This window comes from Stegostoma tigrinum, chromosome 18 (assembly GCF_030684315.1).
Source record: "Stegostoma tigrinum isolate sSteTig4 chromosome 18, sSteTig4.hap1, whole genome shotgun sequence".
NCBI classification, from domain to species: domain Eukaryota; kingdom Metazoa; phylum Chordata; class Chondrichthyes; order Orectolobiformes; family Stegostomatidae; genus Stegostoma; species Stegostoma tigrinum.
Window position 1 is genome coordinate 6,478,552 of NC_081371.1, and position 13,297 is coordinate 6,491,848.

The 13,297-nt window shown below is 43.5% G+C and overlaps 1 protein-coding gene across 1 annotated transcript in view; it reads left to right on the plus strand.

The window, feature by feature from the left end:
* LOC125460920 (uncharacterized) overlaps positions 1 to 13,297 on the plus strand; it is an 83,433-nt gene that overhangs the window by 22,832 nt on the left and 47,304 nt on the right. The window contains exons 11-15 of the mRNA XM_059652623.1: positions 4,640 to 4,858; positions 5,882 to 6,001; positions 6,683 to 6,877; positions 8,369 to 8,467; positions 12,045 to 12,215. Coding sequence (XP_059508606.1) covers positions 4,640 to 4,858; positions 5,882 to 6,001; positions 6,683 to 6,877; positions 8,369 to 8,467; positions 12,045 to 12,215 — 804 coding nt within the window. The remainder of the gene's footprint in view (positions 1 to 4,639; positions 4,859 to 5,881; positions 6,002 to 6,682; positions 6,878 to 8,368; positions 8,468 to 12,044; positions 12,216 to 13,297) is intronic.

Sequence of the window (13,297 nt, forward strand, 5' to 3'; positions counted from 1 at the left end):
TGTGCTTGTCTCTGCCTAGCCTGTCCCAGGATCTTGGTCTTGTCCCAGTTGAAGTGGTGGTTCTCCTTATTCACGTGGATTGAGATGACCGAGTATTGGTCGTGTCTTTTTGTAGCCAGTTGGTGTTCATACACTCTTGTTGTTAGTTTCCTTCCTGTTTGTCCAATGTAGTATTTCTCACAGTCGCATTGAGGATGTTACCAAGCATGGTGAGGAAGTGTCTGCGGAACAACAAACCAGCTCAGCGAGCCAACCAACCTCAACACCCACAACCCGAGCTACAGATCTACTCCAAGACCTTAGTGATAAAGGGTCTCTTTCCACTTCCTGTGACTCCATACATAATCTTCCTCGGTGTTTGAGGGTGGGCCTACTCTTTCCCTTCCAACCTCTTTCTTCTAATAAATGCATAAAGAGCCTTGTGATTCTCCTTGTGACTTGCCCTGTTCCTGCAATTATTGGTCACATGATCCTTCGTGGGAGTCAGTGATCAATAGCCACAGGGGCTCCCACAATTCCTGCTTTCCAGAATCAGCTCAAAGTACTGTTCACCATTCTGAGCTGGGCATAGATATTACTGTCCTGTTCCTTGTCAGTCCAGCCTGAGCGTATGAGAGAAGTTCCCTGACGCCTTACTATGATCCTTCCTGCCTTGGTCACAGGAAAGTCGAAGGTACAAATCTTTAAACCTGGGATGGTTTGACCCCCAGAATGTAAATCCAGCAAGAATGAGGTTAGATCAGTGAGGAAATGGGAACACTGCCTGCCCCTCTGTCGTTTGCCTACAGCTAGGGTCATCACAATAATATTGGGAGATATTTCTGCCACCTCAGCATTGTCCATGTGACAGGAACATGGCTGCAGTTCCTGTCAGTGCAGTAGACCAGTGAACCTCAGATTGAGAGAAAAATTTCCTTTGGATGGTTTCACCCTCCGCAGTTAATTGCACAAGACACAGCAATTTTAGGACTGTCTGCACGACTTGTTAACAAGCCGGCATGAAAGAAAGACTTGCAAGAATATCTGTTAGCGTAGCACCAGTCAGGATCTGAGGACATGCAAAATGCTTTGCAGCTGATGGCATTGTTTTGAACTGCAGGCACTGTTGCACAGCAGGAAATGGACCTTAGCAAGATGCCACAAATAACAATGAGGTAAATTGCTCAATAATTAGTTTTAGAGTTGTGAGTTGCAGATGAAAAATGGTCCAGGATGCTAAGGGATACTTAACTGCATTTCTCAGACAGAGGTGAATGCAAAAGGTCTCATGGTACACCAGTCTCCAATTTAACTTCTGTCACAGTTGGCATGTGCCTGTTTCAGATGTAACTCCAATTCCAAAGCAAGTACTTGCCTTCATAATGCCCTCATTACGAGCTATCCACAATGCCCAAGAACATCATTGCTGAAAACTGATTATACACCCATTTACCTCATTGATATCTGTGTGACCTTTTGTGCCGGGATTGGCTGCTGCCTTTCTCTGTATTGTGACAGAGATTACATTTCAACATGTAGTCTTTGGTGGGAGGGATTTGAGCAGCCTGAGAACATAAAAGGTGCTGCTACGTAGGAATGAATGAAAAGACAAACGCAGGGGTATACCATTCCAGCCAGGCGCCCCCTGTTAAAGGCACAAGGCACACAGACTATGCTGGGAAAACTCAGCAGGTCTGGCAATATCTGTGGAAAGAGGAATGGAGTTAATGTTTCAAGTCTGGTGTAACTCCTCTTCGTCAGGAGTGTGCTGTCCCTGTTAACTCCATTACAGGTAAGCAAACATGCCTGTCACAACTAATAGTATTATGTGCTCTCCTAGAAGAGACCAAAGCCGGGTTAAAGGAATCCCTCAGGTCTGGAGTAAAAGGAATCCTCTGCAGTTCCTTACTAGTCCCTGAAAGCCATAAACAAACATTGTAAATGTTTTGAGGAAGGACCACTGGACCCAAAATACTAACTGATTTTCCTTCACAAATGTTACCAGCCCTGCTGAGCTTTTACAGCAACTTCCATTTTTGTTCCTGATTCACAGCATCCACAGTTCTTTTGGTTTTTAAATATTGCAGATGTTGAAGATATGACAGACAGACAGGTTTTCCAAAACCAATAAGATAATAACCCGAGATAGTAGGAACTGCAAGATGCTGGAGAATCAGAGATAACAAGGTGCAGAGCTGGATGAACACAGCAGGCCAAGCAGCATCAGAGAAACAGGAAGGCTGACGTTTCGGTTCTAGACCCTCCTTCAGAAATGGGGGAAGTGAAGGGGATTCTAAAATAAATAGGGAGAGAGGGGGAGGCAGACAGAAGATGGATAGAGGAGAGGATAGAGACAGACAGGTCAAAGAGGTGGGGTGTCAGCCAGTAAAGGTGAGTGTAGGTGGGGAGTTAGGGAGGAGATAGGTCAGTCCAGGGAGGACAGACAGGAGAAGGGCTGGGATGAGGTTAGTAGGTAGGAGATGGGGGTGCGGCTTGAGGTGGGAGTAGGGAATAGGTGGGAGGAAGGACAGGTTAGGGAGGCGGGGACGAACTGGGCTGGTTTTGGGATACAATGGGGCAAAGGGAGATTTTGAAGCTTTGAAATCCACATTGATACCATTGGGCTGCAGGGTTCCCAAGCGGAATATGAATTGCTGTTCCTGCAACCTTCAGGTGGCATGGTTGTGGCACTGCAGGAGGCCCAGGATGAATATGTAGTCCGAGGAGTCGGAGGGGGGCAGAATAATAGTGAGGGAGGCAAAAGGAACACAGACGATGCTGGGTGATAATGGGAACTGCAGATGCTGGAGAATCCAAGATAATAAAATGTGAGGCTGGATGAACACAGCAGGCCCAGCAGCATCCCAGGAGCACAAAAGCTGATGTTTCAGGCCTAGACCCTTCATCAGAGAGGGGCATGGGGTGAGGGTTCTGGAATAAATAGGGAGAGAGGGGGAGGCGGACCGAAGATGGAGAGAAAAGAAGATAGGTGGAGAGGAGAGTAGAGGTGGGGAGGTAGGGAAGGGGACAGGTCAGTCCAGGGAAGACGGACAGGTCAAGGAGGTGGGATGAGGTTAGTAGGTAGGAGATGGACGTGCGGCTTGGGGTGGGAGGAAGGGATGGGTGAGAGGAAGAACAGGTTAGGGAGGCAGAGACAGGTTGGGCTGGTTTTGGGATGCAGTGGGTGGAGGGGAAGAGCTGGGCTGGTTGTGTGGTGCAGTGGGGGGAGGGTTCGAACTGGGCTGGTTTTGGGTGCGGTGGGGGAAAGGGAGATTTTGAAGCTGGTGAAGTCCACATTGATACCATTGGGCTGCAGGGTTCCCAAGCAGAATATGAGTTGCTCTTCCTGCAACCTTCATTGGTATCATTGTGGCACTTCAAGAGGCCCATGATGGACATGTCATCTAAAGAATGGGAGGGGGAGTGGAAATGGTTTCCAACTGGGAGGTGCAGTTGTTTATTGCAAACCGAGCGGAGGTGTTCTGCAAAGCGGTCCCCAAGCCTCTGCTTGGTTTCCCCAATGTAGAGGAAGCCACACCGGGTACAGTTGATACAGTATACCACATTGGCAGATGTGCAGGTGAACCTCTGCTTAATATGGAAAGTCATCTTGGGGCCTGGGATAGGGGTGAGGGAGGAGGTGTGGGACAATGCTGGGACTTATTAATAATAAGTGTTGGGGGGGAGAGGATAATAACCAGATTGTCTTTTTTTTTTAATTATTCACATTGGTTGAAACATTAATATTAGATGCTGGGCATTACAGAGCTCAAACATTGCTAAAAGGAAACAAAAAGTTTTGTTTTTGTGCTCGTGGTCTTACCTGTGATTCTGCAGCTGGAAATTGTTTATTAATTAATCCAGTGATAGAGACGAGCTACACCAGATTTTAGGATCATCAGTCTGATGCGCAGTGTGATATTTTTGTTGATGCATTGAAGCTGCATGCACAAATACACAGGACCCTGCTTTATGAAGGCAAATGGAATTTGGACAAATATTACACCTTTCCTCAAACAGAGGGGTCCTGGAGACTGCCAACTCTGCTTCGTCCCCATTGAAATGCCTTGACCAATCAGAATCTGCCTGCTTGGTCTCAGAATTTAAGGTCGACAATAAATTGCACTTGCTGCATCTCCATGTCAATGATGCCCCTACCAATCAGTACTCTCTTCTTATGCTGTCTAAAATACTGTCGCAACTTCAAGTCTCCTTGTCTGCCAGTTCTGATGGGTCCAAGACAAGCAAGTTCAATTTCTAGTCCACATTTAACAACAGATAAATATTCATTCGGACACCATGGAGATCGCCCTGTATTTCTTTGAAGTAGTGCCTGGGGATATTTTACATTGTCTGACTTCCTATCTTGTTTATAGAGATTGGCGTCTCTTGTCCTTTTTTTTCGCTGTTTATGTGCACACAAGTTGTTGAATTGCAGTCTTGATTCTGTGCTCATATCTGAAATTGGGCTGGGATCCACCTCATTTGTGACTCAGAAGTAGGACAGATACCACGGAGCCATATATGTCTCTAACAGTAAACAGGCACCAGGATTATTCATGGTATCCTTGTTCATGTTTGAAGTAATCACTGCACACCATGAACACTGTACACAAATGGCACTTGACTGACTAGTGTCTGCTATTGCTATTCCACACAGGAATTCGATTCCGGGTGGAGTCACTGTCTGTGGAGTCAGAGGAGGATCGCATCTCCTTTGGATGTGGAACAGATCCCAAGCGGCAGAAACAGTTCACGCTGTCGGAGAAACACTTGAACATCACGAACTTTCACCTCTCCAACTGCACAGACTCCTGGGTCCATTTCCACTCTGGCCCAAACGTGCCCAACACAAAATTCAAAATTTATTATGAAATGGGTGAGTTACATTTACTTCTTTGCTCATAATCGCCAAGCCCAAATCTGGCCCTTTCCAACTCTTATCAAACAGAAACTGAGAATCAGGACTTCACTTTGGAACAAGCCTGTAAAATAGACAATTTGGACCTGGTTAGATTGTGTTGACATGTGGTGTCCATATAAAGAACATTGCACATAATTGTCAGTTGAATATGGTATCCAGAACGCTGAGTGAACGCAAGAGAGAGCCATAATGCCCCAGAATACGTGACATGACACAATGGACTGAATTGTTCCCTGCTGTGCAATATGTTTCAATAATTCAGTGAAGGAACATAGTGAAAGTGTTTGTGCAGTTCTCGCTCTGTCTTTAGTCTAAATAGCCCACCTTGCTGGATGTTTAGAAAGAACGACATTTTTGGAACAGCAGCATTACATATCCACATCAACATGGATCCACAAATCTTTGTGTTAAGAAACCGTGTTTCTATCAAACACAAACAAGGAGCCCGCCTTCTGCATTTATGTTTAGTCCATTAATCAGACCCTGATGTTACTCAGCAGCATCACTATAGAACCCTACACATAGTGGGTGTGAGAGAATGGTTGAAGGATCACATAAAGAAAACTTTCCAGAGACTTGAACTGCTTATTAGGATAAATATTGTTCTCATTCTGTTAAACCCCAAGTGGCTGAAATCTTTCGATAGCTGCATATCTTAGTGAAAGCTGTGGAGTGGCTTATTGATCTTAAGTGATGTCCAAGCTGTCCATTGTACCTCGATATATGATGAAAACAAGATTTATTTTATCATTGACTACAATATATGTGGCTGAAACGATGGGGCCTGATTTACACCTCTGGCTAAAAGTCAGGATTGTCCCTGTCATAGATTTTGACAGTTTTCCTTTAAATGAATTAGTGTTCGTAATGGGAGGGCGACAAGGAAATTGATGCCCTGACTCAGGGCCTGGCCATTCCCTGACTTGTCCCTTCACTGTGTGAACACATTAATATCCCTGTGTGCCCTTGGTTTTGCAGTGCCACGTCTATGCCAGAGCCTGAGTTGTGACGTCAATGCCGCTTGTCACACAGATAGCTCCGGGTCCCTGGTATGTCGCTGCAAACCAGGCTGGAGGAGATCAGGTCCCAGGTGTTACGGTAAGGCATTCCCACCACATGCATTTCTCTCCACTGAAGCCAGTTTTTATACTGTCCCAGTTTGTGTTTGGACCCTGATGGAGCTGCAGCTGAGCACTGGAAATTGCCTAGAGCCTGGATCATTGTGAGAGAGCTTGGCTCAGTCAGTAGCTCATTGAGCTGTGTCTTAGGAGGTCAAGGGTTCAAGTCCACCTGAAAAATTGACCATTTGATGTCACTGAACTCATGGTTCTATCAACACTCTGCAATAAGCTTGAGCTGCTTGAATCTGTTACAAAATTCAACATGCATGATGAATCCATAAAGGATCCCTTCCAATTTCTCTCTCTCCAGCAATCTAATAAAACCTTGAAGTCTCACCTTTTATTTTGTTCCAAATCCCAGTCGGTCAATGTGAAATAAACTTATATTTTATGTAACTATGGATATAAATTGATATTTCTGCTCACTCATACCAATATGCTAGCTGCAAATTATTTTATTTGCATCTGAGGAATTTGTCAAGTAGGCCTTTCCAATTCCAAAAGCACCCCGTTCTCTTGTGATGCTATAAATATTTACCAGTTCCTGTGGTTGTTCATTAATTGCTTATGGCCAATGCCTGTTCTAGCTGTACACACTCTTCCTTTGCAGTGAAGTCTGAATTTTAACAAGCTGTCTACCTCTCCACTTCTTCCCCAGAGCTCAGGAACATGGTGCAAGCTGTAACAGCCAATGTCACAGGGCCAAATGTCACATTGAGATGGATGGTCATCCCAATACCAGGAACTGAGATTCTCAACTACCAAATTAACACAAACTGCACAAACCACACCAACGGGGCCATCCAACTGCAAATGTTCCAGCCTGGAAACACCACCAATTTACTGTTAACTGGTAGGTATTTCAGATCTCGCTGAGACTCTTCTGTCCTGGGTCACTGTTTTCAACAAAGAAAAAGCACTAGCCTGGCCTGTGAAAGCTGCTATAATTGCTGTTAATTACATGGTTATTTTAAGACCGAAAACATGAACATTTACCAGAGTCACAGTGTCTACTACTGCTCCCGGTGTCTGGCCTGTGTTCATTGACCCTGAGTACAGATGCTGCGTTTTGCTGAGTTTATATGAGTTTTGTTTGTGGCTAGTACTGATGAACCTGACCCATATGTCTTCATGCAAACTGGAAACAAGGATGGTGGGGGCTGAGGTGGGAGGAAGTATAGAGCTTCAGCTGAAATTTCAAATCCTGTTCAACAAAACCCAAGACGACTACAACAGGAAGCCCTGGGTATTGAACACCTACTTCAGTGACCTGCAATGAATGGCGTCCTAAGGGACTGAGGGCTGGTTTCACTAACATTTGAGACCTCTGTCCACCGGATTATTCCATTGATCAGTCATTTAACATTTCAGTAATCCGAGGCAAGGATTCACCTTGAAATCTTTGACAATCATCTCAATGAAGCCAAGATGATGTTCACAAATTTACACTGAGATTGTCTTATTCAACAAAAATCTATATTTCATCAGTGAGTTGATTAAAATGCATATGTGGCACCAATAACAGCAAAATATCCAGGTGCTTCTCTAGAGTATTGTCAAAGAAAATATGACACTGAGACATGGAAGACATTGTTAGGACAAGTGAGAAAATGATCCCTGCTTCCTTGACCTGTCCATCTCCTCTCCACCTATCTGCTCCTTTAACCATCTTCCATCCACCTGAACCCTCTCTCTCTCTCTCTCTTTATTTCAGAATCCCCTCCCCTCCCCCCATTTCTGAAGAAGGCTCCAGACCCGAAACATCAGCCTTCCTGCTCCTCTGATGCTGCTTGGCCTGCTGTGTTCATCCAGCTCTACATTGGTGTTTCCTAAAGAGTGTTTTAAAGGAGGAGGGATATACTGACAGATGTAGCGAGGGATTTCTAATGCTGATGCCTGACCAGCTGAAAGCACGGCCACTAGTGATGGGGTAATTAAAACCAAAAATACTCAAGTGGCCAGATTTAGAGGAGCACATATATCTCAGAGTTATGGTTTGGAGATGTATATGGAGATGGAGATATGCCAGACCAAAGAGGAATTAAAAACAAGGCCAAGAATTTTAAAATAGAGTAATACTAGATGAGCAGACCAAGATTGAGCAACAGTTACAGGAGTGACGTGTCAACAGAGTGTTTGGGTGTATGATGGGCTCAGGTTTAAGAGGGTATAAACTGGTCAGAGGAACAGGGTTTGACCACTGAATCTTCCAAATCTGACTTAATCCTCCATTGCAGCAGATTTAATCACTTAGATACATGAGAAACTCAGAGGGGTGTTAGTGGAGGTTATTTTTCATATGTTTTATATGTCATCTCGGCGACTAATGTGCCTGAAATTGCAGGTCTGGGTTCCTTGTCACTGTGTACGACTGTGATCCAGGTAAACACCTCCTCAGATGGCCTGGTGACCACTCAGCCCATTACCTTCAAGACCTACTTTGGTGAGTTCTTTCCAATTCCCTCTTTCAGTGTTTAGTAAACTGTGGTCATGTATTTGTCAGACACTTCTCCATAATTTAAGTCAGAATTTGATGCAAAGTAAATTGGGTAGAAAAGCTACAAAATAGTTCAGTTACAGTTGTCTTCAGGACCGGAGTAACATTGGAACATTTGACAGAGTAACATTGGAAACAGCAGAATAATCTCTTTTGAATGTTCTTCAATAATTAGATGACACGAGGGAGGAGACTGAAGAAATCTTTGCCTCCAGATTCAAGATGCTGAGAGGAATGAGTGGACCTCCAATTACTGAACTAGACAACATTATAGTAGTCATGATCTTCGCAGAGAGAATAATTCTCACTGTCACACAAGGCCATAGTGATGTGATGTGATGTGAAGCAATGTTTTTGGTACCAATTCTAACTTCCAGATTGTTGGAAATTTTGGTTAAAAATGGGGATAATATGGAGTTATCAGTACCAAAGACACCTTGAATAATGTCCAGAACATGATGGTTCCTGAAATAGTAGAAACATGGAAATCTTATTCCAAGGAAGGCTCCTCATCTGAGATATTTGGTCATTGCTCTCAAATGGGAAAATCAGTTGTTAAACTTTAAACCAAGCAAAAGCTCACCAAGTGGCAAAGTTAAAGAAATATTTTCACTTATCTGTCTCCTTGCAAACTGTGTTGCAGCCATTTCATTTCTGGTTGAGAGACATCTTTATGCTACAGAACAAAAGGGCACTTAGTTACTGTTAAGTACTTTGAGATTTACCTTGGAAAACTGGGAAAGAAAACCTTGTAAAAGTTCTCCTTAGGCCATTACTAGTTTGGTAGAGCACAGACTGAGATAGGAATCGCAACACACAGCACTTTGACTGGGTGCAACAAATTGTTTAGGAAAATTAATCTGTGTGAATCTAGGAACTGAGCACTATGACAAAGGCTTAGGTGTTGTGGTACCAGATCATTAAGAGATGGCGGACAGCTGCAAAATGTAACTAAAAATATCTAATATTACTTTTTATCTCAAAAGGGACCAGAATGCATAATTTACAGTGTTATGTGACAGACACTAAGACTGAATTTAGACTGTATCTGGAGTGCAGCATTCAGTTTGAGCATTGTATCTTAAGAAGCTTGACCTTGGAAGTGGGCACAGCACATTCACCCGAATAATACTGTCTCTTGGTTTGTGAAAGGTGAAATTATGATGCTAGATTGTACAAACCTGGCTTGAATACAAGACCTGACTTAAATACAAGAGATTGCATAAAGATATTCACTTGACTATGAGAGATTAAGCAATGATTTTTTTTAAAAGAAAGGGACCATCAATTTGAAATTCAGTTCAGGCTGCTCAAGATTTAAATCCGGAAATACTCATTCTAAGTTAGCTTGTCTAGGTTCACCATGTTCTTGGTATGCTCAGCAACTGTTTTATTATTTATTAACGAACTATATACAACTCTGCATGGCTAAGTGTTACAGGACTGAAGCTTTGCTCATGCACCCTCCAAGTCTCTCAGCCGTAGATTCTCTTAGCTCATCATTGTGGGTGGTGCGATTCTCACAGACCCAAACATAAACTCCCATACTATACCTACCCCAAAATCTTCCATTTCTTTTATATTCCTATTGACAGAATACCCAAGATCTGCCTCTTCACCTTCCTTCGTGGATTAATGTATTAATCTGTCTGGAGGATTCACAATTCCCTCTGTGTTCTGGTCACGATCGGAAGATCAGTATTCTCCCTTTATGTTGATTTCAATGGCATTTGTTGAGATTGGTAATATCTGGTTTAGTACCTGGTTCATGGAAGTAATCTTTATCTTTGATGGGTACAAGTAAGATTTTTCCTGTTTTACATACAATGTCTTCTGAAGCATATACCAAATAAGATCTTGTTGATTCTCATCTTTCTTGAATTTTACTCCTTCTCTCCCTTGGGGCCTTGTCAACACATTTTCTCTTCCTGCCACCTCGGCACAGTACCTCATACAATGCCATTTCGTAGAGTTCTAAGCCTGTTTTTCTTTCAAGAGGACTGATCTCATTGTTGGACTCGTGGCTATTTGAAGATTTCTGGCCTTGGAAGTAATGTTTTGTGTAACTTAGTGCACGTTCAACATTTGGAGAGTGCCAACTCCCCATTCTAATGGAGTTGATCTGTAATTTTGAAAGTCATTTGGAGGATGTTTGTTACTCTTCAATAATGCTTTGATGGTTCAGACACTCTTTGGCTTTGGCAATTTCGTTGAGGATTGGGGAGTGGGAATCTAGTAATGGCTCCCATGTTCAGCAAGTCCACCATTCCTACTTGCAATGTGCCTCAGGAAAGCTACAGACAGCCTTCCTCCGGCCGGCCAAAACTCTGCGTTTCAATGCCTCTCTCTCTCTCTCTCTCTCTCTCTCTCTCTCTCTCTCGCGCTCTCTCTCTCTCGCGCTCTCGCTCTCTCTCTTCTCCCCCCCCCCCACCCTGTATAGTTCATCACCTTCGACCCGTGTTAATCTCCCTTAGTCCATGTCCAATTCAGTAAGATCGTTCTTGCCACGAGGTACCAGGCAATGACAATCTTCCCCCAATTTTGACTCTAACCAACGCCACTTGACATTCAATGGTGTCACCATCACTGATTCTTCGACAATACCAAACCCCCCAACCCCACTAGCCACGTCTTAGGGATGTCCATTAACCAGAAACTGAATTGTACTCCCCTTATAAATACACTGGCAGATCAAGGAGTAGGAATCCTTCAGTAACTTGCCCCCTGATTCCCCAAAGCCTGTCGTCCATCTTCAAGGCCAGCAGAGTGATGGAATGCTCCCCACTTGCCGGGATGGGTGCTGTTCCAATAACACTCAACAAACTTGACACCATCCAAGACAAAGCAACCCACTTGATTGGCATCACATCCACAAACATACACTCACTTCCCCATCGATGCACAACAGCAGCAGTGTGTACAATCTACAAGATGCACTGGAGAAATTTGCTAAGTTTTCTTAGACACCATCATCCAAAGGTATGACCATTTCCATCCAGAAAGACAGATACATGAAAACCCCCTTCAAGTTCCCCTCCAAGATAATCACCATCCTGACTTGGAAATACATTACCATTCCTTCACTGTCCCAAGGTCAAAATCCTGGAATTCTGCCTCTAACAACATTTTGGATCCATCAACAGCACATAGACTGCAGCAGTTCAAGAAGGCAGCTCACCACCACCTTCTCAAGGGCAAATAGGGATAAATAAATACTGTCCCAGCCAGTGATGTCCGCATCTTGTGAATGAAAATAAATTCCACAAGAAGGATAGCTGCTGTAATGAGACACTGGAAACAGGTCTTTAATCTGCAGAGAGTTAGTCTCCATCAAGAAAGGGATAAATTAAATTGAAATTTCAGACAAACCTGAATTTCCTTCGTGTCTTAAAGGTGAACCAGAAAATAACCATTTCACTTTACACCCAAGAAAACAAATTTCCTTACCTACAGTGATTTCATAGTACTCTTGAGGGCAATGTGTCATTAGTTTAATTATTTTCTCTTTTGGAAATGATTCCAGAAGATCTGAGTTTGACCTCCGTCTCCACCACCAGTGCTGTGATCTCCTGGGCCCCTCTAGGGAGTGTGAATGCTCTGATGGGCTGCAGTCTGCAATATTACAGCATTGGGAGCCCCAGTATTGTCCACACGGTCAGCCTCGTCTCAGTCAGTACAGAGGCCGTGATCACAGGTAAGATGTCATTTCAACTTGTCTTCATTTATGTGGGCATACATTTTAACATTCTGTAAAATTTCCAGAAATGTAAGACTACAACCGAGCATTCCCTGAGCTCGGCCATCCCAGTATATTTTGCGGCCAATTAAGTTTGTTGTCACTGCTGTAATTCAGGAGATGCTGCCGATGATTGTACATGCGAAGTTCTCGCTAACAACAGTGTAACAATGATCTGATAAGCAATTGTAGCAATGTTGGTTGAGGGATGGCTATTGGTCAGGGAACAATAGAAGTTCCTTGCTCCCTTAAAAACCATTTTGTGGGATCGTCTGTAGGCATCTGAAAGCAGAGACTGTAGCAGGAATGAGGACTTTCTGCAAAACTGAGGCTTAGTAGCTTGACCAATTGAATCAAATCTGCAACACAGCATCTTATAAGTGCCTTCAAATAAAATAAAAGTTAGGATCTAGGCTATCTCCTTGCAATATTTTGAAGGGGTTTGGTCCAGTCTATTACACTACTGAGTCAGCAAACATTGACATGAGACAAACAAACTGCAGATGCTGTAATCGAAGGTAGACAAACAGGAGGCTGAAGGAACACAGCAAGCCAGGCAGCATCTGAGGGAAAGGAGCAGTCAACATTTCAGGTATTAGCCTTCTTCAGGACTTGAACCTTTGTTATTTCATGTTGGAGTTACTTTAGAACAAAGAATGAAGAGATACCTTTGGCCAGTTCCTATGAAAACAATTGTACACATTTTCAATTGTTGGATTAGTCTAAAAATATTCCTTTTCCCACCAGGATGTGGCCCTCCCAACATTTCTTCAACAGGAAGTTTCCCAGTTCTCCCACAGCTGCTGTGAATCCCATTGTTTTAGCAATCTTGTGCTTTTCTCCTCCCGATTGATGTTTTAGCCTCCTGTGAGCTATAGCAAGGATTTGATTAAAATAAGTCTAGTATAATTGTGGTCCTGGCTTGATTGCAAAACCAGGTGAAACGTTTTCAGTTTGCAGCTCATTTTGGCCAAACACCAACAGCACAGAAGGGCTGAGGCATGTGAAAAAACATTGTCATTCTTTCCCCCTCAAAGTAT